This window comes from Astatotilapia calliptera, chromosome 1 (assembly GCF_964374335.1).
Source record: "Astatotilapia calliptera chromosome 1, fAstCal68.1, whole genome shotgun sequence".
In the NCBI taxonomy this organism is placed as follows: Eukaryota; Metazoa; Chordata; class Actinopteri; order Cichliformes; family Cichlidae; genus Astatotilapia; species Astatotilapia calliptera.
In genome coordinates this window covers 23,240,496-23,267,589 of record NC_137422.1, presented here as the reverse complement: position 1 = coordinate 23,267,589, position 27,094 = coordinate 23,240,496, and the positions used below count along the sequence as shown (strand labels likewise).

General features: G+C 39.5%; 2 protein-coding genes across 2 annotated transcripts in view; one reads left to right on the top strand and one right to left on the bottom strand.

The window, feature by feature from the left end:
• Positions 1-8,845, bottom strand: part of aldh1a2 (aldehyde dehydrogenase 1 family, member A2) — a 28,344-nt gene extending 19,499 nt beyond the window's left edge. Inside the window, exons 1-2 of the mRNA XM_026168940.2 lie at positions 8,628-8,845; positions 994-1,098 (exon numbers count right to left, since the gene is read on the bottom strand). Of these exons, the coding sequence (XP_026024725.1) occupies positions 994-1,098; positions 8,628-8,744 (222 nt within the window). The 5' untranslated portion in view covers positions 8,745-8,845. The remainder of the gene's footprint in view (positions 1-993; positions 1,099-8,627) is intronic.
• Positions 8,846-12,432: 3,587 nt separating this feature from the next.
• aqp9b (aquaporin 9b) lies at positions 12,433-26,473 on the top strand. Its single transcript, XM_026168926.2, has 6 exons — positions 12,433-12,646; positions 13,322-13,448; positions 16,545-16,682; positions 16,903-17,021; positions 18,172-18,389; positions 25,427-26,473. Exons 1-6 carry the CDS (start codon positions 12,545-12,547, stop codon positions 25,587-25,589), a joined length of 867 nt encoding a protein of 288 aa, XP_026024711.1. The 5' UTR covers positions 12,433-12,544; the 3' UTR covers positions 25,590-26,473.
• The last annotated feature ends 621 nt before the right edge of the window (positions 26,474-27,094 follow it).

Sequence of the window (27,094 nt, the reverse complement as noted above, 5' to 3'; positions counted from 1 at the left end):
TGTTAGACTCTCCAGCGCTGAAACCTAAGTACAGAGAAATTCATTATTCTTTTTACTGTACTACATGTATTTAAGGTAGCTCCATTATGCTTTTCAAATATATATACTGTTACATGCTCACTTTAAACATGGCTTAAGTTTCAGAAAATTAGGTCATCATGTATAAAAGTAATCCCTGTGAGCCAGAAACTCCAGACCTCACTGCATGCTCAGTTTACACCAGCTTTTTTTTTTTTTTTTTAACTCTTGGCTCTGTGTGATGAGAAAGAGAAAGAGAGGGCATCCTAACGTTTTCATCTCAAAGTACTGTACTGTGAGTACAGAGGCCACGCTGGCAGCTGTTCAAACCCGCTGTTTGTGAGAGACAGCCAATCAAAAGAAAACTGGCTTTAAGTGGGAGGGGCTAAACTGATGAACTAAGGGAATGGAGCAAGGCCAAGTATATGATTAATAAAGATAACACTGAACTATGAATAATTTAAAGCTACTCTTTTAAAGCCCAAGAATAAAAATATGGAGCAAATGAAATAAGAAAAACTTTAAGAATAATTTGTTATTTCTAGCTGCATTTATCTCTTCTGTGGTTGCACATCATGTGAATGTATCTGCTGAACATCAAGGGTCTTGTTGAGGTTTTACTTTCTGCTCATGTTGCTTTCTGTCCTTTGGGATCATCTGCCCCACCCCATGAGGTTCACTTGGGTTACCCTCCCACCTGTGTGTGTGTGTGTGTGTGTGTAGTTCTGCCTTTATCTTTTCTGTCTTTTTTATCTTTTTTTATCTTGTATATTGTCTAACATCCACTAAACGCTTGCTTTTGTTGTTTAAGCCTGCACGCTAGTCCAACATGAACAAGTTAAAAATTAGTTTTACCAATAAAAACTTCTACATCCATCAACAGTAATGACTTTAACCATTTACTTGGTTTAACTATACTTATGTAATGTAATACTTATAATAATACTCCACCATAAAACATTGTATAACATTTACCTTGTCTGCTTCCTGGACTTCACAGATCTGCTCTCCAGTAGCCGGGTTGTAGACAGGGAAGACCTTTCCACTAACAGAGTCCTGCCATTCATTGTTGATGAAGATCTGCAAAAAAAGAAGAAGATAATTTGGGCATTTTAGTAAGAGATATAACCCATTTTAAATTCATTAAATAGGCAAAATTATTATTGGAATGTATCCTTTTCACACGTAGCACTGAAAGCCTGAAAAGGCAGTTTCCAAACATGCTAAGCATGAGCGTGCAACAATGGCTGCTCTTTTTTTTATTTAAAAATATTTATATTATATTAAGTAATGCGTTCATTTCACCATTTTGCTGCAGCTATGTGTTTGTGGACTGCGAAAGAAAAACAGCTCTCACGCAGCGACACGTCCAGGGAGAATCTCTGGAAATCTGGACACAGATTCCTGTCTGTTCAGCATTGCTCTCTAGGGAGTGCTCCACCATCCAGACAAAGGGGGTGGGTGGATGTGGGGGTACAGATAAATCCCAATCACACACTCGACCCCCACCCACCTACACAATCCGCCCCCCCACCCCCCAAGCACACAGACACACGTTTCACAACATCGCTGCTCGTTTACGAGATCATAAAACACGTGCTGCACTTGGTTTCTGTGATGCGTTAAAGCAAGTCTTCCGTTAAACAGCAAGTCCTTGGATTCCAACACGAGACATATGCAACATCTTTGCCGAGCAAAAAGAAAAATAAATGTTTACACAACTCCAAAACTGAGAGTTATGACACAGAAGTACATGTATGTGTCATACGTAATTTTAAACGTACCTCCAGCATATTAGGTCAGCGACAAAAACCTCCTTCCCCGCTGACATGTTTGGATTCATTAGGCTGACTTACTCACACTGTTTTTAATGGCTGTCAGTCTGCCTGATAGATAGAGTGCAAGGAGAACATCTGCTGGCACAAATCCCTCTGTGTATATATTCGCTCTTACCCTCCTTCTACTTTAGAGGAGTTCTGATGTACTGAGAGCAAACCTGAGAGCAGGGTTCAAGTATCCCACTGGCTGTAGCCTCCCTAAACTCTCCAACATGTTTACCTCCATAAACGCCGGGCTTTAAGTACTATTTAATTGGCTGTAAAGTGTTAGCTGTGTTTACTTTCAGGCTGGTATAAAATGCCGAAGTTCCTGAAAACCGTTGGAGTCACAGTAAAAACACATCACTCTGCCCCCCTCCCTCCCTCAATCCCTCCTCCGTATCATTCCCACGGCTCACTGGCTCATAATGTGGACTCTGCATCTGATTACCTCGCATTCACGTGTTTAAGGTGTTCAGTATCTCCATGTACCACTTCACAAGGCAAAAAAATACAGTACACGATCATTTTCCTATCATTCCTTTGCACTGCTTACCCCCAAACCGTCCCCCACACAAAGGCCTGAGTAACTTCTCCCTCTACCAGCCTGGTATTCTCAGGCGCCTACCATCAGAGGCCACCTTTAATCTGCTGCTCATTAAGAGCACTTCATAAAATTGTCAGTAACAATAAGGAGCAGAGGGCCAGCTACAAAAACAAAAAGTCCTGTAGAGCACTGAATTAGTTTTTAAATTTATAGGGGCCACTGAAGTGGGGCGCCCTAAATCAGAGGAGCCCCCTGACAGCCTCAACAGTCCGAGCAAGAATGCAGACCATGGGTAGCTTTATGCATGGCGTAACCCCTCTCACAAGATGCTGCTAAAGGAGAACGGATGAAGCACGACAACAGTGGAGCAGGCCCCACCTAAATCACAGCCAGAAAAGGACAACTGTCAGACGCCGTTTGGCTCAGCCCTCTCGCTGGGCTCGGACTGGTGTTAGACTTTTGTCTCGTTCCATTGAGAGACTTGATTAAGATGACAGGCTGGAGTCGTAAATCAACTCTCAAGGTTTCTTAAAATTGCTTTTAGGATCATTTGGACGAGGGGCAAAGAACGCAAGGATGAAAAAGCAAGTGCAAGGGTTCACATTTTCAAATGACTAATTGTGTTTTCTTTCCCATTCCCTGCGGGGTCGTTACTATCACTTCACATGATAGGTTCATGTTTATGAAAGTCTGTGCTGCCATTCAGGGCCTAAAATCCCAAAAGTGCACGCAAGATGAAAGAAAATAATTAATATGGATACAAATAATCCCAGGTTTTATTTACTCTATATTTCATTTTAAACTAGAGGTATGAAAAACTCTTTAAAGATCTAGTTCTGCAGCTTTTTATACAAATGGGAGAGAGGATTAAAACTGAGTCCAATATATGTTGCTTGAATAATAACGAGGAGGCCTGATGTGGATGAGTAAGCCTATAGGTCAGGGCTTTCTGCATGGGTCACAGAGCAGCTGCAAACATTTAGCAAATCTCTTGCTTTTCTATAAAAATCGCCGGTCCCATCATCCGGTACGAGCCTGCGAGGGATGGGGATCACAAAAAGATGAGGCACAATATAAACAACTACAATTTAAGATTGTATTTTTTTCAATTCAGCTTTAATTTTCTGTAATTACAAAAAACAACAACAAATAAATTAACGTTAAAACCAGGATTTGTTCATGTTACACAAAGTTTAAAATGTAAACGATACCGACTTTTCCTTTTTTTCCTTCTTTTTTTCCACGTTAATAAAAACTTTGTGCGGTATTTGTGTCGATTCATTTTTTCGGAGTGAACTGTAACGGGAAGTATGAAATGCCAAAATACTTCATGCAGCCAACAAAACATCTGTTTGGCTCTTTGCTTCTTCTCACAGCTCACATGCTGAAAGAATATGTAAGGCTACTCGTTTCTCGTCGGTTGGACAGAGGGGGCGCGGGGGTTTAGGGGCGTCTGTGTGTGTGCGCGCGTGTGTGTGTGTGTGAAGGTTTACATACGTGTGTGTTTACACACAACACGCCAAGATTCCACAGCCAGATGAATCCTACGGGCACCTGCAACACTCGTCTGCGCAGGAAGTTTCATATCCTCCCCTATCACAGGACCTCTATTTCCTTTCTGGTTTTGGATGGCGTTCAAAACTCTTATAATTACTACTGTTACAAGTGAGTGGAGAGCATGTGAAAGTGGAGACCAGCTGGTATTTTCTTTTTTTCTTTTTTTTTCTCCTACTCCTCTCCACATGTCTGACACCGTGGAGCCTTCATGTTTTTCATTCACACACCCAGAGACAATGCCACCCTGCCCTCTCGGGTTTGGCGAGGGCGGCCTCATTGTCACTGCCTGGCAAACGCCTTTGTCTTGTCAATTTGAGTAGGCAACTGATAAAGGCTGTTTGTCCTGACAACGACGTTAAGCAAGAAACAAGCTTAACACAACGCACACCTTTCTAATAACATCCCCAGAAGTGATGCTGGTGCCAGTGTGACAACGTTTCTGGGCAGATTTATTCGGCCGGCAATGAATCCCAACACTAACGCTCAATTTTTATCAGACTCAATATGAATATTATTTACTGCAAAACCTAGAAGAGCTTAATCTGCAGTCCTAATGAAAGACAGAGCAAAATAAAACAAAGAAAAAAAACCTCGAGACCATGTGCGGCTTAATTTCCATGAATCAACAATAAAACTGACCTCTCCTCTCACTCGTGGTGTTTTTTCTACCATTTGAGGTTTGATGGGTTTCCTGTGTACTTAACCACTCTTTATATTTCAGGTCAAGGGAGGTTTTAAAGAACGTTTTAACATAGTTTCACTCATGGGATCACTGGACAAGGAGGAAGTAATTTATAAAGAAATGTCATGCTTTTTTTCCACGGACAAATAAACATCTAGAAAAGCGGTCTCTGCTGTGTCGTGTTGTGCTCGCCGGCGAAAAAGAGCCCATTCCAACAGATTTATGAAGCCAAGTGTTTTTCATAATGACACCGTAAGGATTTACACGTTTTCTTGTCAGGAGGGCCGCAGACTGAAGGTATGGGAAGTTAACAGGGTAACCTCGCTGTCACTGCTCTTCCTTAAAAAGTGATTAAGAGACAGGGGACATGATGTTGACGTGTCTGCTAAGATGATAATTTACACTCGCTGCACAAGCAGGCATTTCACACCAATGGACACATTAATGGCGGTGCACACTTACCCTGTCACAATCAAAGAGATGTGTTTTAGAGAGTACGCAGCCATGTGTGTGCGAACGAGGAGATTGTGAAAGCAAAGGCACAGAAAGGAGGGAGGGGATCTTGCTGTGCTCGTTGTGATAAATCATTTAGTTGCACAGTATCCACTAACTTTGCCTCTGTTTGATCTTGATCGCGGTAAGATGGTGGTTTTGAAGTGAAAAACTCCAGAACTGCAGGTCAGACTCTGGCAAGGCAGGGCCACTAACCCACACAGTGAGGCAGGGTCATAATTTACACCCCGGTGGACAGCACCTAGCATCGGGGAGCCCCAAGCCTCCATCTGTACTATCTCAATCAGTGACAGATTGATGGAGTCTCTTATTCATCCACACTGAGTGGATGTCTGTGCATAGACTGCTTTACAAATTCATGGGTCTTCATCAGAGGGGCTCTGCACAGGTTCCTATGGTGAAAGTGCACTAATGCCACCACGAGTAAAGCAACAATGAAAATTTATAACTTGATTAGATTAAGAGATCTGTAACTCAGACGGTGAACAAGGCCACTGAATCTGGTCCTTGTCAATTCTTCAGATGCGTTCTCACTTTATTTGTGCTATGAACACAAATACAAAAGTGCATTTTTATCAGAAGCTTAATATTAACATTTGTGGAGCATTCTTGTAGTTTCTAGTCTCTAATAAAGTCTCTATAATATCAGAAAGACAAGACATGTGCAAACGTTTAAGAATAACTAAATAAAAATGTCGTAAAATACCTCTAAATCCTCTCTTCTCACCACATGTAAAAACATTTTATAGACTCTTCATCCACAGCAGAAGAAACAAAGCTGGGCCTTTCTTGTTAAATTTGTCCCACCGAGTGTCTGTTTTAACAAGTCATTACCACTCAACAGTGTGAAAAACCACAACAAAGAGCAGGGATACTTTCTCCTTAATTATTTATCAGTCTTTCTCCTCTCCACTTCTGGCACAAGTGGAAAATGTCAATAAATAGCTATCATCGTCCTCTTATTTATGGCTTCCGTTGTGGTAATATCAGGCTTTAAACTCTTTCTGTCTTGTAACCCAGCTGTTGGATCCTTTTAATAATAGAAATGTGGGGGTAGAGGATGGGAGGGGGTATGCTTTCTTTTCAAGGTTTTAGAGTATTTATTAAAACTACAAAGTCTCCTGAAGGTATTAAAAAACTATAAATGCCACTTTAATATGATTTGCATCCAAGCAGGAAGATATCTTGATACGATCACACAATTTCACTGTGAGTGGTTTGTGACTTGGTGAAAAGGACAAGGGGCAAACCTTGGCTGAACTATCCCTTTTGTTTTAATCAAATGCTTCCCTGTTATAGATCTGTTGAAGCACGATAATGGATCAGCATATCTCTGCTTCCGGAGTCATCTGATCTTTGCATTGCAAAGCAAAGAAAAGTCACTGCGATCAAAGTTTGATTAAAGTTTTTGAATTCTCATTAAGTTGGAAAAAGTTTCAGATGCCTTTATGTTGCAGAAAATGTGTTTAAAAATCATATTTGAGGGAAAAGGACTGCATCAGTGAACAATGTGGGCTGATTCCTTTGCAGTCAGCAGGGAGGAGAACAGGAACAGGGTGTGAGGAGAGTCCACGCCAGGGGTGCCCATAAATCAGGGCCCTTCTGCCCCCTATGTCCACCAAACCATCAGGGACTGGATGATCCAAATTCCTGGGGGTTAATTCACCAAGTCGCTTCCTAAATTTCCTCCTGTACACTGTTGTTTCCACTCCTTTAACTAACATTCTGCACTGAGAGGGAATGAAAAGCTTTTAGCAGGACAACACACACCATTGTCTTTACAGGGCAGCAGTAGTGTGCCCTTTGCACTTAAAACACTGAGGTATGTGTTAACGCAGAGCAATTATAAAAGCAAATGAACTTCCACCACATTATCATCAGCCTGTCCTCTGCACGAGATGCCCTTTAATCTTACAATCATAAAAACACTTGTTCTGCAGCTAAAAGACTGTTTTAGTAGCGACAAAGTGCAGCAAGACACAATCAGGCTGCTCAGACTGATGATCAAACCTCTGCTACTGATACTGTGAATTTACCTAAAAGTGCAGCAACATAAGCATGAATAAAAAATAAAACTGAAAGAATGAAGATAGTCTAGACATCAAACCAAATCAAAACAACTCATATCATGCCAGTTTTTCATGTGACTCATCACTTGTGGTGGGTGAAGACTCACTTTCAAAGCCCAGAGGCTTAAAGTGACATCATCCGATTAATTAATGTTTTTTTGTTTTGTTTTTTTAAGAGACATCTATTTATTCAAGCAGGATTAAGCAGTTCACCATATATATATATATATATATATATATATATATATATATATATATATATATATATATATATATATATATATATATATATATCTTTAAAAAGAAAGAAAAGAAAAAGGAAAGAACAATAGAAAATATATTTTAAATAAATTTTAATTCTAAACTATTTCCTCACTAAATATGTTGTTCTTAGATAAAAGAAACGGAAACATTTGACCTGAGTGTGCTGCCATCACTCATGTCATTAATAGAAAAATGCTTAAAGATCAGGTAGAAACTATTTTGGTTGCGGGTTTTTTTTTCTTTTTAGCTGATGCCTAATATGATCCTGGGCCGTAATAATAACAGTAAATCGACTCAGTGAATATGACGAGAACACATAGGAAGGAAAATAAAAATAGACTAAATAAAAACCAGTGGTTCAATACATGGTTCAAGTCTCCCAGTATCATTATTTTATACCCCTTTAAAGTATATTTTATAAATTGTTTTCCCACGCTGTAACCTGGAATGAGGTTGGCCTGTGATATTAGGGATAATGTATTCCAGATGGAATAAATATAAAAACTACATTAAAACGGCGGAAAAAATTGGCCACGTGACTCAGTGTTGTAAAAGTTTAGCATGTGGTGCACTTCTTAAAACACGGTCAAACTATGACACGCCCTTTGTTAATACGTTGTTGGCGTCTACTTAAAATCATAGCCGTTGTGCACCATGCGCACTTTTAACTACAAGCAAAACCAGGCCAATTAACCATGTTTAATTTTTTTTAAGAACAAAAAGGCTGAACTGTGTTAGGAAACCAGTTGTGTTTCAAAACGCACGAAGCGATGGGCCTATCTAGAGAACACAACAATCTAAAAATATTAATCAAACGTGTTTTATCAGCCACACGCTCGTCACCGCTTCAGTGAGTCGCGCACGGATTGTTTAAGATTTAATGATCATCTCTGAGCGCGTGCGAGCGGAAAAACAATCTAATTAAAAGTTGCAGCGCGCCAGGTTTAAAGCTCTAAAGTTCTGCTGGATCATTTTTCATCACCTCTAGTCTGCTTTCAGCCACACGCTCTGACACTGAAGCTCCAGCTGCTGACTCACAAACTCGCTTTACTTCTAAAGATTTCCAAGTTTAGGTTTAAGATCTGCGCGTACAGGCTGTGAGTCGTTACGCGTAAAATAAACTCTGCTCGGTCGGCGGCGGTTTGTGGAGAGACACAGACCTTGGTATACTTGATCTCCGGGTTGGGCACCGGTGAGGGCATCAGCTGGAGCGATGCCATGAGAGCAGCGGGGTCGCTCTTCACCTCTCCCGGGATCTCGATCTTACTGGAAGTCATCGCGGCCGTCTCTGCGCTCGTCTTGCCTGCCTGCGCCTCTCTGGGTTTTTTCAGCACAGTTCTGATTGAGATTTTGGACTCCTTCCTGGGTTTATAGCCAGGTGTCAGCAGCGGTTCATTTTCATTGGGTAAAGAAAAGGGCTGTCCTTTTGAAAAATAAATTCAAGCATTTACATAAAGCCATGCGTGTTAAGGAGGAGGAACACATCCACCCCACCCACCTCACACTCCCGGTGCACTCAGTTTCCAGTGTTCTCACTCACCAACAGCTGACGCTTTTCTACACTAATTCATCCTGTTACATGTACAAATAGACCACGCTCATACTCGAGAAAGTCTGAAATGGATTGTTATGATAGTCACAAGTGTAGTATTACTCAATGGTAATAACAATTCAGCATGTAAAAGCTATGCCAAGTTTATATAGTTAATATAAATGGGCCCTTCAGGGAAACAGAGAGTTACTAAAGCGTAATAGCCAACATATTTGTTGGGTAAACCAGTCTCGCAACAGGGTCCATTAGTTTCTGGAGCTTATCGCTTGCTCCTTCGCCGCAAACGGAGTTTGCCCTGTTGTCTTGCAGTTGTAAATGTGCAAATATCGGTCTTTCTGAGCCCTTTAAGCGCCTTGCTTCGGCTCAGATTAAAAGTTAACTCTGTCTCTCGGATCCCACAGTCAACAAAACAACCCCTCATACATAAAGCACACCATAACCTCACACTTACACCGTCATTAACCTTTTCCTAAGTGACATTAAAGTGTCGCACCACCTTTCGCCTCACAGTCACCATGTAGTCCTATTTGCCTAACACAACCTCCCCACGGCCTGAGATGTCATGCAAATGCGCACTGGAGCAATTGTTCCTGCGTGCGGGGTATTGTTGGCACAGATTTGTCCTGTAGGTGATAATTCCTTCCAGCGCCTCCTTCAAAACCGGCCAATATACATCCTCCAATTAGCCGAAAGAGGCCCTATCTGGGAAAACTAAAGGATTTAAAGAAAATCCACGCGTATTAACACATCCACAACAAATAGACCGTCATACTTAAATGTGACGTCACTCACTCAGCAGTTTGTGGGTGAATGAGGTGCTTATTTACGATTATCTGCTCATTAAGTTTGGCGGAAATGTGAAGAAACGGCGTGGGGGGAGAAAGTGTATCTAGCAGGGCTTACTGAAGAGGCGTGAATTTCAGATTTCATAACGCGGGCCTCTTGACAGCACAAAGGAGTTTGAGACAGATGTAGGTCCATAATTTGCAAATCCCCGCAGGATGCTTTTTCTCCATCAGCACATCACTCTTTTTCTCACAGCATGGGCGACACTCTCCAAGTGTCTGTTTCACATCAAAGAGGACGGCTCCGAAACTGTGACATTGATTAATGGAGTCAAAACATCCCATTCTCAGCCTGTCGTCTCACCTTTTCACAGAGCGCAGTGAACGGAAGATAAGGCATACCGGGGAGACGGTGTGACAAACGTGTAGCCGCCACTTCAACACTTCAAATGTTTTCATGGAGCTCCCTCTGTTGGACGGAGAGAGCCCAGGACTCTGCAGGGTCACACACGTTTACATGAGTCTGAATAATTGGAGAGAGCGACTCGATAAGCTGAAGTGATGGGAACACGAAACGATAACAAATGGAGGCATGACCGAAAGCCCAGGATGAGTGCAAGGAGCGCAAACCCTCCTGAAGGAAGGCTGAAAGAAGGTGAGTGGGAAAGCATTTCAGAGAGAAAACAGAGGTGAGTGTCCCCCGAAATGAACCAGCATCGCTCCCAGTTGCCCCCCAAACGAATTACAGAGAGTAAATACGCGACTAATGGATGGTGGTGAAGACCTCTGAAAGTTACGAAATATTTTATTCACAAAATCAACCAAATTTTTTTATGGACTCAATTTTTTCCCATAAGTGAGATTAAAAATGTAAAAAAACAAACAAACAAGCGTAATAATACTGATGGAAAGACGCATTAAATCAAGAAACGAGGCTGAAGATAATCTGTTCAACCCTTAACCGAGGTTAACCTCTTATACTCGGTAGATTAAACATATTTTTTAATATTTTAATTTTTAAACTATTCTCAGTTTTATTTGGTTATTTGATGGCGCACACATTTGTAAATATCTTAACTCTAACTCCCCCTGTGCACTAGTTCGTCTACTTTGCATAAATAATTTGATTTTATGGTTTAAACCGAGACAAAGCTGCTTGTTATTTAAAGGTTTAACATATGTTGATGTAAGGCGGCTGCTCGAGCACCAAATAGAGAAGCCTGTAATTCCTATCACGTTCTGTTAAAATACACACACATAATGTTTTTTAAATGTAACTTCAGACCCGAAAGTAATAAATAAAATAAATAAAACTAGTCTGTTTGGGCTTTTAAAAAATCCTCTAAACGCCCAATAGAAAAATCCGTTTTATAGGGTTATATTTAAATGTACTTATAAGTAAATCCCTCAGCTAGAGCTCATTAAAATAAGAGATTTTTTTAGAACTGTTGCACCTTTGAAATTGTATGGGTGTAAAGTAAAATATGTGTGCTTTTAGGTCACATTTCCCATGGAACTTAAGTATAAAATGTTATGTTATTTGAGGAGCATATTTAGCATTTTTTGCCTTTTGTATATTTCAAATTAAAACTTTAAAGTTCTCTTCACATAAGATCAGTTGCTTAGTACCGTCTATACATGCAGTAGAAATCTTTATTTAAGCTGCAAAATGCCGTAACTGGCTCAGACTCTTTGTGCCAAAATTCATAATTTGCGTCACTGAATGTGCTACAAGTGACTTATGATAATTTCTGAAAAGTGGCCCGACATGTTTTCACTGACACTGGATGTGCTGTGGTTCTAAATCTCTAAGAGGAAAGATAACTGGCCGCTGTTGTGTGTTTAATTCCGATGCTGAGCACATGGTTCAACCTATAACTTGTAAAGCAAAAGAGCGCTAACACGTGAGGGGAAATCAACTGCCCTGCGATGATCACGTAACACATACAATATTGAGCAAAAACAAGGGGAAAATATAAAGAACAAATACATTTGTACCCAGCACTGAACAAAACACACAGACCGTCAGTGCCCAAAAACGTGTGGTAGAAAGAAAGCATTGGCCTACGTGTGCATATAGCAACAAAATGTTGCTGGGAATCTCATCATGTCGCTCCTTTTTCCAGAAATTCTTGCATTTATTGCATCCCTTTGCAGCGTAACTTGGGAATAACTGGCTTGCATGTTGCAACCATCGTCTGCACGCCCGTGCATCGTTGTGCTGACCTCCTCTCGCCGTGGCTAAATTTGTTTTACAATCCACATTCTCGTGTGACTTACACCTGCAGGATCGACAGATTTCGGCCGTCGTGGTGACTTGCACAATAAATAACCCCAGCATATTTTGTGCTGTAAAACTAGCCAATTACAATTTAGTAACCGTTCAGGTGGTAGGCAGGTGATGTCACATTGGCTTAGCTGTGTTAAAAAATGTGCGCTGGTGCTCTTGGTGTTGTGCACAGGAAGCATTTCAATTTTTGTTTTTACAACTTCAAGTGAGATTTGAAAATTCAGTGAAAGCAGCTGGAAAAAAAACCCTGTTGAAGTAGAAGTAGACCTCTTGTGGTCACCAAGGGAAACGGATTGAGAAAGCTTAACATCGCTGTCAGCCTGCGCGGTCCGAGCGCACCGAGTGGGAGGCGACAACCTACACCGCCAGTGTTTCACGGAGACTCCATCAGAGCTGTTAGCTGTTTGTTGTGTCACAAGGAAGACATCAAGAAGGAAGCCGCAGGGGAAAATGGAAAACGAATACAGGAGGAAGATGAAGGAGAAACTTGGCCTGAGGCGAGACATCTTTAAGGAGTTCCTGGCGGAGTTTCTGGGGATATTTTTCCTGATAGTGAGTACCTCCCTTTGCACCTGTCATCCAGCTTAAATAGACGCTTTAAAGCTGCGAGCCAGCAGCCTATGATAATAAGGTGTCAAACTGGGTCTCCAGGGACTGTAACTGCTGTCTGTCATGAGTCTATTAACAGACTATATATCTTGAAAATATCTTTGTCTTTCATGTGCTCAGCTTTGATTTGCTGCTGACAGACTGTAAAAATCACAACAAAATGTTTCTGATTTAGGGAATGTTTCTCTTCAGGCAAGCAAAGGCATCCCGCTCTACAAATTTTGAAAATTTGCAAATATGTTATTTCATCATAATTCTTATGTCACATGTGGGGGGGGGGGGGGGGGGGTGTTTATTTCCCACCCTGGTGTTTTCATTCATTCAAGCGGTGGCCTGCTTTACAGTTATGTTCCTCTATCCACCTGTCCACCCCGACCTCCAAAGCCTGTGACACACCATCAACAGCTTCCTTTTTTATTTGCCTTTAAATCACCCACACCCTTTACCTAATTAAGTGGGGGACTCATTACTGTTTCCAGCTACAAATTGTACTAATTGCTGCAGATGGTGGTCAAAGGGGGCTAGTGTTAATGGTGGGTATAATTGGACCAATTAAATTAAACACAGTGAGCCTCTCTGCCTCTGCTGTTTACGTTTCTGTTCTTGTTTGTGTTCCAGCTCTTTGGATGTGGTTCGGTGGCCCAGATGGTCCTGAGCAGAGCAGGTCTCGGTGACATATTGAGCGTCCACATTGGTTTCACTCTTGGAGTCATGATGGCCGTCTATATTGCAGGGGGAGTGTCAGGTAAAAGTTCCCCTCGCGTTAATTATGTCGCCCCTTTTTTTAAACAACTAACAATTTGAATATCAGATTGTTAGCAGATGAATCGATTGTTTTGGTCACTCAAATGTTAAAAACAGCCAAAATACTGAGTTTAAAAGTAACAAAAGTAACAAAGGAAAGGACACATTCCCACAATACAGACACATAATTGTGTAATAACTATGTGTTTAGGGTCTACCTGCAGGCACATGATAAAAATGCTAGTTTCAATTTGTTGTCACATTGTTTTCCCTCACTAATTCAGTTGTTTTCTTATATAAAATACTTAACGTTACTTAATAATTCACCCTGGAAAACAAAACTAGGCTGGTAATGAAGGTCACTCTGCTCCAGATGACTTTTCTCTGTGTTTAAATGATAACACACAGGTCTTAATGTAAAGTTTATATTTTTATGATCCTTGTGACACTAAATTACTGCCATTATTTAATTATCCTCTCTAATGGGCTACATTTCTGTTTAATAGTAGTCTGAATGGTCTAAGTCTGGAAATTTTGCACCAATGGGACTTTATCGGGTGCATTCCTTGAGGATTAAGCAGACCCTGCTCGGCTTTGCCAGCAATGACAGGGATAGAAGGGGATAGTTGTTAAATGTCACGGTGCTTCTCACAGGCTGTCTGAGCCAAAGTGAGCGTCCATTAATCAGTGATTACAGTATCCAGTGTGTCAAGGGTTGCATTGTGCAGACTCCATGAGATGTATGGACATTTCATCAGTATTTGAAGGGGAAAAAGCTTCAAGGCTGAAATAAGAGATTATATAAATGCTGTGGCATCTGAAGGCTTAGTCACCGCTGAAAAGAAAAGTTTAATGTATCTGAAGTAAGGGGAAGCGGCAAGTTCAGTGGTAACATGAGCTTACCAGCACCTTTGTTTAAAAGTGAATATTTGCTGTTTCATGAGGGTTACGTGTGCAATTCTTTGCAGGCTTCAGAGTTTGTTTTTGGCTTTGGAGAAGACAGAGTTTCATAAATAAAATTTGGGTTTTTAAAAACAAAAAACAAACAAACATAGTATAATAAGTGAATTCATTTTTTAAAAATTATTATTATTTTTTAAGAATCAAAGACTGAAATATCCAATTTACGCTAAATCAAGGAAGCCAAACATACGGCCTGGGGGCCAGAATCGGCCCAGCAAAGACTCCAATCTGGCCCGAACCAAAGCAATTTATGGTTAAACAATCAAATGATTAAAAAGTACATGTTTTTTCACCATCTGCCATAAAAACTGATTTTTTGTTTGCTTGGTTTTACTTTACAGTGACTTCACAGTTACAAAAGCAAACAAAACATTGAAATTTTCAGTGAATTAAAAACTTTATATTTCATAATTACAGGACAGTCTGAGTAATGAACAACCAGAAGTTTGTCTGTAATTTCACACACTTATCGCATAGTTTTACTGGTCCAATATGGCCCACTTAAGATCCCATGTATGTTGTATGTGGCCTGCGACATTAAAAGAATTTATAAATATAAATATATATATATATATAAATATTAATGTCATGTAGGCTGTACTTCGTTAAAGGTCTTAGTATTTGGTTAACTACGCAAGCTCAACACCCATAATGTGGTTGAATTTTTCCTGCCTTTTCTTTACTTTTTTCCACCTATTTCCATTCCTTTTTTTTTTTTTTTTTTTTTGCTGTTAGGGATGATTGCTGTGAGCACTGAGACTCATGGTTCAGTTTTACTTGCGCGACATGATTAATAAGAATAGTTTAAAGCTTCAGAAGAGTCGCTGAAAAACTTGAGGACAGCAAGGTTAATATATGAAGAGCTTTTGCTGCATGACTGAGCCATTCAGCCCTGGGGTCCACGGCTCAGTGGGAATCTTCTGTCCAACGACATCTCTGAAGATGATCATAGGTATTGGACTAATGAGCTTTACTGGGGCATGGGTCTCTGGAGAGGAGGGGAGTCAGGTGTGGCAAGCCTGGCTTTCTAGGCTTCCCTGGCAGGGAGGCTCCATAGGAGAAGAAAACACAATTGTTTTCACTTTGTAGTCTGAGATTTTAGATGACAGTATACGGTAAGTGTGACACATCATGGTCACTCTAATGACCCGCAGCCTACGTGTGCCTTAAGCAGATTCAGGCAGATTATGTCAGATGCAATTCAGACAGGCAGGTCTGGCTGGTTGTCGTGGTCTGTGTTTGTGAACAGGATGGGGAGATTAACAATGGGCGCATGGCCGATACCCCCAGTGGTGTTACCACATCTAGGTCAAAGCCAAGAACCCAGAGTGTTAAATAAATGACCCCACACTGCCATCACAGCCCAATAACAATTGGCTGGAATGTGTTCAAACACGCCTCTTCAGGACAATGCAGAAGAAAAAGTATTGACTCTGAAGGCACACAAACCCGGTGCCCTTTGTTTGAAAGTATCCTGAAGATTGTTAGCAGAGGGTTTGATCACAAGCATGAAATGATCAGACAGGACGTCACTAAGTGTTTTAATCTACTGCACACTGGTTTCACCTCATCTGGTAAGACATAAGAGACTTTTAAATGCCTGGCCAAGTCCTCCTCTTTGGTCTCAGATGTTTGACATCTGATTTAGAGCTTAAATGGTTAGTCAATTAATTTGTCAATCAACATTTGATAATTATCGTTTAAAGGGTAACTCCGTCAATTTCACAAATCTAAGTTTGTTTGCAGGTCTAGGGGAATATTTCATGATGTGGGGGAGGGGAGAAAGGCCTGATGTAGCTTAACAAGGAAGAAGACTATGGAATAAAGAAGTTAATGACGTCTGTAGCCATGCTGGATCTGCTTTGATTATTTTTTTAAAAAACAGCCTTACAGTGAGCCTAGGTGTAATATAAGAGTCTCATGCTCAATGCAAAGTATTCAGAGTGATAAACTCAGTGTTTGAGGTTATAGGGCTTTGAGAACTGTGTGGCCATCATTCATCATAGAAAACAGGTCTTAATTTTTGCCAAAGCTTTTTTGTGTCATAAAATCATTGTTGATTACTATTGTTTCTCATCTTTGACTTGTAAATGCTGCAATGCTATGTTCCTAATGCATTGTTGCATTGTTCCAGGAGCCCATGTGAACCCGGCAGTCTCTCTGGCCATGCTGATCCTGGGGAAGCTGCCTCTAAAGAAGTTCCCCATATACGTGGCAGCACAATTCCTGGGGGCTTTTGTTGGATCATGTGCCGTCTATGGATTGTATTATGGTGGGTGTAAATTTCGCCAGTACCAAAAGGCAGGATTTTTCTGAGGAAACCCGGAATAACCATCCAACAATAACAATAATCACAAACCAGATGTACATGTTAAAGAGCCGAAACAATGATGCTTCTCATTATTATAGTTGATACTGTTTTAATGCCTGAATTCTTTTTTAAATATTAGATGAGCTTCATGGCAGTAATTTTATAAACATTTCTTTTGCAGATGCTTTGATGGACTTTACCAAAGGAGAATTTATTGTTACAGGTGAAAATGCCACAGCCACCATATTTGCAAGCTATCCTTCAAAACATCTGTCTGTCCTAAACGGGCTTGGTGATCAGGTGGGCCTTTAGACCTGTCACTTATATTTTGTAATTTAGATCTTAATGACTTTTACACTCCTTTACATATTTTTGTCAGTTGATCACAGTATATTGTGGATGTAGAAGTAGAAGTGCCCTGAGTTTGGGACTACATGCATACACAAGTAAGAGCAGAAAGCAAATATATTTTCAAATCATGTGTGTTTATGAAACCTACCGTAATACATTGAGCTTTAGATATATAATTGAGGTAAAAGAGCTTGGCCAGACTTACCCTTTTAGTAAAAGCATAACATTTGATAGACCTTTACAAGCTATATAAATGGCCTGATAAGCCTAAAAAGACAAAACAAAACATGTTATTGAATCAATGTGAATTATAACCTTACAAAATATTAATTTCTTTTATATAAAATTAATAATCCAAAAAAGAAAAAATTATATATAAGACATTTTATTATAATACACCAAACCTTTTTGTCCGCAAACTCCTCCTCCATGATCAGGGATACAAAGGTACATTTCAGGCGGCTGAAGGTTCTTATCTATATCAGACATGACATCATCATCACCATCATGTTGCCAAGCAACCCCAAGCAAATTATCCAGGCCTGTAACACTGTATACAAAATTTCACAGCAGTTATGTTCATTTAGTTTAAAATTTGAATACTATCATATATCATGATGCCATCATGTTGCCTGGCAACCACCTAACAATGGCATTTATGTGATAGAGGAGAACCTCATCATTGCAGTGCGCCCAAAAAAGACATGACATGGTTAAAGATAATCTGGAGTAAAAAAAAGACCCACCAACCCTACTTATTATTTTCTAAATGAGATACAGTATGTCAGTTTGCCAACAGCACAAACACTACTGTAACATGGGTATGCAAAAGTATAATAACATTTCCAAATTAACTGACATGTTCACTGTTTTAGAGATGTTTTAACAATAAGTGTGTCATAATATGCTTATATTGTTGATAAACATGATATTAAATAAACTAACATCAAATAATCATCAAATAATATTCCTGTTATTATCTCATTATGGAATATATTTAATGTACAGTGAAGTCCTTCAAACACTGCAGCAGCTGCAGCAGCAACTATAGCAAATATGTTCAGAGTTGTGCTAACTGCCTTATTTTTTATTGTTTAAGGTAATTGCAACCGCTGCACTGGTCATATGCATCCTGGCTATCACTGACAGGAAGAATATCGGCGCTCCAAAGGGCATGGAGCCTCTGAGTATTGGCCTGATCATCGCAGGCATTGGAGTGTCCATGAGTCTGAACTGTGGCTATCCAATCAACCCGGCTCGAGACCTTGGCCCCCGTTTCTTCACAGCTTTGGCTGGATGGGGCATGGAAGTTTTCAGGTAACTTAGCTGTCTGATATTTAAACAAAAGGTGGTTGTTATCGACTGTTAAGTGCATTTTATTGAGACTTTGGGAAGAATTTCATTTATTGAGTTTCTGTTCTTATTGCACATGATGAGCAGCATTTGCACCATCTTCAGTCCTGTGACAACTGAATTAATATTTCAATGAGAGCGAGGAGCAGAGGGCAATCCAATGCAGATAGATATAAAATATTCAGCGCTTTGTTACTGAAATGAAACAACTGGATGTTCCTCAGTTTTATTCCTTTTTACCTTCAGCTGGTCCTGTTTTGTGTTTTTCCACAAAAAGGTTTTAATCAGATTTGGAAGATCACAAAAAGGGTTATTTTGTCTACACATGTAGTGTGCAGTACTCAATACCTGCTGTTATTAACACTCAACCACTGCACTATGTATATTATAATATACACTTACATATTTTTTGTCTATTTTTTGCATAGTATTATTAGTGTTAGGTTATGCTGCATCTATTTATCTTATCTTATCTTATCTTATCTTATCTTATCTTATCTTATCTTATCTTACTTACTACATTAATGGCACTTTTTGGGGTATTTTAAATCACTAGTAACAGCTGCTATAAAAGATGAAAACTAACTGTCACATGTGCATTCATGTAAGTCCATCTGTCCATCGGTATATGCAGTAGTTAAAGTGGGGTTCTTTGATTAATCTCCACTAACTTAAAAATATATTTAACACCCCTTATAAAAAACAAATACATCATTTTGACCCCAATTCCCTCATGCTATCTGTGAGCCAAAGGAAATTCTAACAAGTTGAGAAATATTATTTCAAAGTTGCTACAAAAGCGTTCAATTAATCATCGCCACGAAAACGGCTAATCGTCAAACTGTTGGCTATGCTCTGGGAAGATAGCGTCATTGGCAGGATGGAAACATTTTTGAAGCTGTGACACGATGATGTTGATTTATATGTTGATTTTGGCTTTATTGACAGATCTCTCTTCGGTTTTAAGCAAGCCAAGCTAAAGCACCGTCTAACAATCCAACACCCTAATAACCCAAGCAAATCCTCCAGTAAACCTAAAAGATCTGTATATAAAATAAAGAATGAAGAAAAATAATCAAAGAGAAAAACGTTGCAAATGTAAGGAGGTTACACATCCATTCTCTAAGTAAGTTTATGGAAAAACTGAGGAATGGAGAAAATCATACATCATCGATCTCTGTGTTTAGCACAGACAACATTTCACTTCATACTTCCCTGATTTTAAAACTAAAGTTTAGGACTGTTTGTGCCCCAGTCGCAACAAACTGGTGGATTTATCCTGAAATACCAGCAGGTGTCTCACGCAGTATTTAGGCCAACCCGTTAAGTATCCTGAACTCTCAGAGCATGACAACTTTGCTCCCACTCCCTCTTACCCATGTGAGTCAGTCCTGACTCAATGAAGACTCAGTCAGGAGCTCAGGACACGTTTCTATGTGGAAGATGATATTAAACTCAGCTGTAACTGTCAGGTGCATCCCACTGGTTTCAGGCGGGGTGTTATCAGTGCAATTAGAAAAAAAGAAAAAAGTTGTGCTTTAATACTTTCTATATGTAAATGTTCGAACAAAGAATTTTTAACAACAGTGCAATGTTCTGTAAAATTTCTCTCCTCCCTCTAAGAAGTGATTTAAAGGGTCATGAAGGTTGCACACAGAGCTCCCCGCATCTGACAGGGTACACACTCATGACATAGAGACACAGAAAAACAACAGTGTCACGGTCCGCTGTGACGGACCGAGTGGAGAATGCGTGTAATGGACCCAGGTGCGTACACAAGTGAACAGACAGGAATGAGCTTTAACAGAAGGCGAGCCTTTATTATGGCTGAAAACAAGGTGTGCAAATACAGCAGGGATGGCGTGGCTAAACAAAAACCTAAACTGGGAACAAACTATGGTGAGGCTATGGCTTGGAAGACAACAGACCAGGCATGGAAACACGGAGGGTGGGAACACAGACGACGCGACACAGACTGTAAGAAACACAGAGACTAAATACACATGAGGGATGATCAGGGGAAGTGGCCACACATGGGAACGCAGCTGACACACATGAGCTTAACGACAGGACAGGAGGAGTGAGCTGAATACACAGACAGTGAATGCAGGCCTTCAAAGTAAAACAGGAAACATGAGACATGAACCGGGGAGACGTAGTACAGGGGGAGGTGACATAACTGACAGCATGAACTTGACAGTACAAGACACACAGACATAAACACACGAAGGGCAAGGGAGACGTAATGCAAGGGTAACATAATTACAAAAAGGACTGGACTACCTTAAAGAACCTAAGCAAACAATAAACATCAAAATAGGTTAAGCATAACACACTGGGTCACACGACCCAGGACCATGACAAACAGGCAATTTAGAGTTGACAGAAACCCTAACAGTTTAGAGAAACCTGCAGAATCCAGGTGTTGTGACATTTCTGTGAAATGTTTTGCTTCTTGGAACCAAAAATTATCTGGAAATTTGGGAAATTGAGACAGTTTTTTTGTATTTAGCACCCTTCAGACCACATAAATATGTATGTGGATTCCTAAATTAACCACTTACTAATCTTAGAAAGATCAAGAAGTACTGACCACTCCAAACCACCATCAAAATGATGCTGTGTCATCAAAGTGTACCTTTTATATTTTTCCAGCATGTTGCAAACATACGTGGGTTCAGTGTGTCTCCATGTCTCACTTTCACTTTGGACTTTGACTGGAGTGCAAACAGAACTGTCTGGCTACATGTAAATTACCTGAATGCTTTATAACAGTGAACTTTGTGTCAGCTGTCTGACCAACTATTCACAAATCGGTAATGTCTGTAGTGAAAATATTGGACAGAGACCCCAAGAAGTAGTATCACTGAACAGACTATCATTTACACCGTCTTCACTTAGACTTCTGGTCCTAACAGAGTTAGAAAACACTCCTCTGATGGCTCATCTCAGTCTCCGAGTGTTGAATCAGATTCTTATTCTTAATTTAGAAGATCTCTCCCCAGAATCTTTGTGATATTAGAAAACCACATCAGCTGTTGAACGCTGAAGTATTAGAATTTTCAGGAGCTGATCTCATCAATTGCTGGCAAATATACAGTGTTGGGCTTTTTAACTAACTCCTGTAGGATTCAAGCTTCCAGATATTCCAGGTCATGTTTAGTTTTTCCAGTTGTTGCTTCATTCTCCCTCAGGTTTCCCTTTTATGAAGACAGTATCCCCTGGGTTTCTCTGCCCAAAGCAAATTCTTTGTACCAAATCAAAACTAAAGCTTTTGTAAAAGTACCCCTCAGAACTGATGGCAGTTTTCTGAGGCATTAGGCCTATAATCTTCATTCCCATCTGATCCAGCTGGGTTTTAACTCAAAATGTTTATTTTGGGTTGGCAACATAACACAGTTTAATAGTACAGTTTGCCTGAAGACAAAGCGTTTGTGCTGTTTGTTTGTGGATTTGCCCTCAGCGTCCGATCATCATTGGCTGTGCCCTGATCCAATCTCTTTAACCCCTGGACCTGAAAGTGTCTGAGCACAAACTAAGACCCAGGTGCTCTCTGAATAATATAGGGCATATAAATGCAGACTTGGATTTTTTTTTTTCAACAAGCCTGAGAAATATAAATGTTCTGGTGTTATCTGTTACTGCACTACAGCCGTAAATATCTCATGTGTAGCAATGTTTCTATACTAATGGGTAGAAATGCACTTAAGAGGTTTGTATCACTGTGGTAAATCTGATTAAAAATGCAACAAAACAAAAGAAAAAATGGAAGTCGGGCTGAGGATTTCCTGACATTCCGTTTCTTTTCTCGCTGGGTAGAAATGCACTGAAGAGGTTCGTATCACTGTGGTAAATCTGATTAAAAATGCAACAAAAGATTAGGTCCAAAACATCTGACAATTCTTTGGGAAGGTTGAACGCCTGGAAAAATGATTTAAAGAAGGACATATCCATGGAACAATGTGCATTGGTTTGCGCAAAAGCTCATAAACAAACTATTAATTCTAGACTAAGGTTGTTGCAATACAAATGGTTAATGCAAATATATGTTACTCCGGAAAAATGAAATAAGTACAACTCTAATATTCCAGACACTTGTAATAAATGTAATGAAGATAAAGGTAACTTTTGGCATTGTATTTGGGATTGCAGGAAGATAGGCTCTTTTTGGGTTGCAGTAACACAAACTATGAAACAAATATTATCCAAAGAGGTTGTTTTGGATCCTGGCTTCCTTATTTTGGGATTGTACCCGGAAAACATGAAGTACACAAAAAGTGACAGAATGTTTATTGATATGGGTTTGTTACAAGCAAAAAGATTAATCGCACTAAAATGGAAAAGAACAAGGGAACCGAGTATCACACAGTGGATAAAACAAATGATGGTGGCTTTGCCATTGGAGCGGATAACATGTATACTGAAAAGGAAATTGGATGTTTTTGAGAAGGTGTGGAGACCATTTGTGAATTTTGTAGAAGGATTTGTATTATCTGAGGAGGACGAGGACTGAGGGCAATGACATTTGATTTGGGATAATGATAAATTTAGGCCTTTAACGGAGTGATAAATCTGATGACTTTTTTGTTTTCTTTTTGCTGTCTGAGAGGAGTGTATGCTCATGTAGTATTTAGAATGTTGGACTGTTTGTAAGTCATTAAAATGTAAAAAAAAAAAAAAAAAAAGATATTGTTGGAAAAAAAATGCAACAAAAGACAACATGTAGTAAAACAAAAGAAAAAATGGAAGTCGGGCTGAGGATTTCCTGATATTCCGTTTCTTTTCTCGCTCACTATTTGCATTTGATGGTGTCAATGTGACCCACTGAGTGTCTGCCACCCAGCCTGATCATCTTAGCCGTGGCCATAGATTAAAGTCTATAATCCGGGTGCCTCTCTCCTCAAGTCTACTTCCTGAATGTCTGCTGGACCTTGTTTACTTTCAGGCCTGCTCTTTTAATTGAAGCCCTTTCACCTATTGCTACATTAACCCACAAGACTCTAACTCCCTCTTCTAAGTAAAAGAGTCTTTGCGGGGGGGGCAGAGTGAAAATGAGGACACAAGCAGCTGGTCCAACAAACAGAGCTTCTTAGTCTTTATTGTAATCTGGGATAACTTGTCTCCGGTAGGAGGATACTAACATAAACAAAGAGACTAGTGAAGCAGTTCACAATATGTCTTTTAAACCTACTAATTAACCTACCTAATTAATTAATAAAATTAGAGATCATACAAAAGAAAAAAAAAATAATACAACATTAATTGTGCTGCATTTGTGCCATGTTTGCAGTCTTTTATTTTTTATAGCATTTAAAACAACATCCAAGTTGCAATTTTGATTCAAAAATATAGCTAGCATATCTGCCTATCTGAGGCATTATGACTATAATCTTCATTCCCATCTGATCCATTTGGGGTTTTTTTTTTAACTCAAAATGTTAAAACAACAACAAAAAAAACCATCTCACATGTGTCAGCATGTGTCAGTGCGAGATGGACAAACACAAGAGACTCATCAGCCAAAGGCAAGTAATAAACACCATCTATGTCTGAAATAAAGACAATCCTAGTAGCTAGTTACACCATAATTGCTTATATTAGCATAGCAGTATCATCCATGAACCCACTGTGATGTGGACAGATTAATCGGCCACAATATCACCAATAAACCTGCAAATCCTTAGATCAATAAAATGGGATAAAACATGTTACCTACTGAGCATTGAAGGTGGTGGTAGGTAGGTTTAATTATCTTAGGACGGAGACGGACTCTTCAGGTTTTAGCCACAGACTGTATGTAAAAGATGGACAGAGCTGATGAAGTCCCATTTTGAGCCATTTTGAGATGAGACAATAAGGGGTATGTCTGACTTTGAAGCCATATGCTTATTAGCTGCTGACTTGTTTTTGGCTCATAAGTTGTTAAGTTGCCAGCTAATGAATATTTCCTGGATAATCCTCCTTTCTGAAACTTAAAGTTATAAAACATTACAAAATGGACTCAATGCTTTATACAGTATAACCAGAAAATACTTCCAAAGACCATAAACTCAACAGTAAAGTATTTACTGTGGTCCCAGTAGAGAGACATCTATTGGACTGTGAGTCATTCTGCAAACATAGCTTTCGCCCCCTGATGGCCATTAAAAGGAATGCAAGTTTAGGGTACTGGTTCCTGTTTTCGGACCCAGAAGCTACATCTAAGTTATCAGATAATGCTAGCTAGTTGCATTTCACAGAATGAGATATCTGCTAGTTAGGGCTAAGTAACATTAATTTGAAAAACAAAAACCACTAGAATTTAACTCAAAACTGGCACTCAGGTTTCTTGGGCAGTCTACAGGTATAATTAACAATAATGTTAGTCATATTGTTTGTCCAACACACTCTACAAACCTAGCCATGAAGTAACTCATACTCTACTGGCACCAACCTTTGAAACTCAAAGTGAAGTCAGAGTTGTAAAAAACAAAATTTTTGTATCAGGTCATAACTTTGTTTATTCCTGATGTGACGATGGCTATGTCGAGCATTAGAAGAATGATTTTAACTCACTTTTGGAGCTGGCCTCAAGTGGCCACTGGAGGAACTACAGTTTTTGTTACATTTTTCAGCACTGGAGGTTCCTGCTCAGTTCTAGCAAATCAACATAAAACTACTCTTTGAAACCAAAACATAAATGTAATATTTTCGTATTGTTTGTAGTGTTTTTTAAAATCCTAACAAGACATTTCCGTCAGCTGTCTGTCTTAATGATTATCCCGTTTATTAGAGTCTAAATAACAATATTAGAATTTCACTCTTGTTAGTGATTCCTCGGCATGAATCTAACATCAGCCTCTCTCTGTATGGTAAACTTTTTACTTCATGATCCTAGTTTGTTTGTTTTTTAGGACTGCGCAATAAGCAAATTTTTATTTTTAAATCCTTAATAAGACCAGATACGTTTGGGGCTGTGTTTTTGTGACATCATAATCTCTGCGTATGTCCCCTGTCTGCAGAGCTGGAGGCTGCTGGTGGTGGATTCCTGTGGTAGGGCCCATGGTGGGTGGCGCAGTGGGAGCAGGTGTTTACCTTATCTTCATTGAGCTGCACCACCCTGAACCTGAAAAACAAGAGCAGAACAATGTCCAGGACAAATATGAGATCGTAACTATGACTTAATACTAAAAAAAAACAGGTGTTAGCATGAAAACTGAAATCTATTTCTACTATAAAAAAATATCTGAGTATATTTACAGTGAATAGTTGCATGAAGCATGTACGTGAATGGAACATTTTATAGTCATTTATTTATATACACATGAATATTTTATGAAGCCTTTAAAGTCTCTCTTTTTTTAAAGTCTATACGACTTCAGGTATCAGGGTTTATCTTCCAGGGGCTCTTTTATATATCAAATTTGACTAAAATAATATATCAACTATACAAAAAATATATTCTCTTTAGTATCATAATAATAAAACCTTATATAAAGTGTTTTTTCTGCATTAATCAGTAGCTATGCAGTATTTTTAATCTCCTATTTCCTAACTGGGACCATCTTCTCCTGTTAGAAATATTTGCCAAGTTTCTGAACAATATTGTTTTTTTATGTGCTTCTGTCAAACAAGTGGGCATTAAATATACAGCATGTATTTGAAAACTGCTGAAAGGTAGCAATTTATGATATGTTTAGGTAGTGGCATTAATTGGTATCGTGGAGTGTCTTCGCTCTGTGTCACACCATCCTTTGCGTGCATGTAAAAATGTACGATTGCTGCATCTTGCTGTTGTCGTTTTGTTTTTTTAACGTGTATATGTAGAAAGTCGAGCCTTAAAATGACGATACTGGTATAAGTTTATATTTTCATTTATGTATGCTCGCATAAACTTTTCTTCTCTGCAAAGAATGTAGCACATGTCACTGAATTCCTTCATGTTCTTTGTAGCGGTAGTGTCACTGTATCACAGGCAGTATGCAAACACTGACTGTAACTGTTTACATTAAAACCTTCTCGCAGCTAATGTGGGAAATGTGTAATAAAGGCTGAAAATTCCCTCCAAAGCACACAATCATTGAGCCTCTTGATTCAGATTAGTTTGTGATATTTTGAGATTATCTTATCTGCACTATTTACTCTTGATACGTATTTGTTTAAGACATGATTTGAAATGTCCAATTTTGCCCGATCTTGCAGCCTTGAAGAATCTAATTTACATCTTCATATACTCTAAAACAGGGGTGTCAAACATAAGGCCCGGGGGCCAGAATCAGCCCAGCTAGCAAAGAAAGGCGACAGGTTTCATTTTCACTACATAAGATCAACGTGGGCTGCATGTGGCCCACCATGTATAATGCGTTTGACATGCCTCATCTATATGTGAATCACTGCTTAGATGGGCTGAGCCATATGTGCAGTAAAGAAAAAAGCCAGACAAACAAACAAATAAATTAAACCAATCACATCACCTGTTTGGTCTTCATAAGGCTGTTTTTCAGCATAACATGACGTTAAACACAGCCTTGAAGATTGGATCACTCAGAATAGGCACTGCTGTCAGAAAACAGGAAGCATATAATCTCTGCTAATGCATGGATGCTGATATTGGCTGTCAGTTGAAGAAAAATAGCCGTTCTCACATAATTACTATGCTGAGTGTCATTTTACAGCAACGCAGTGGTTTA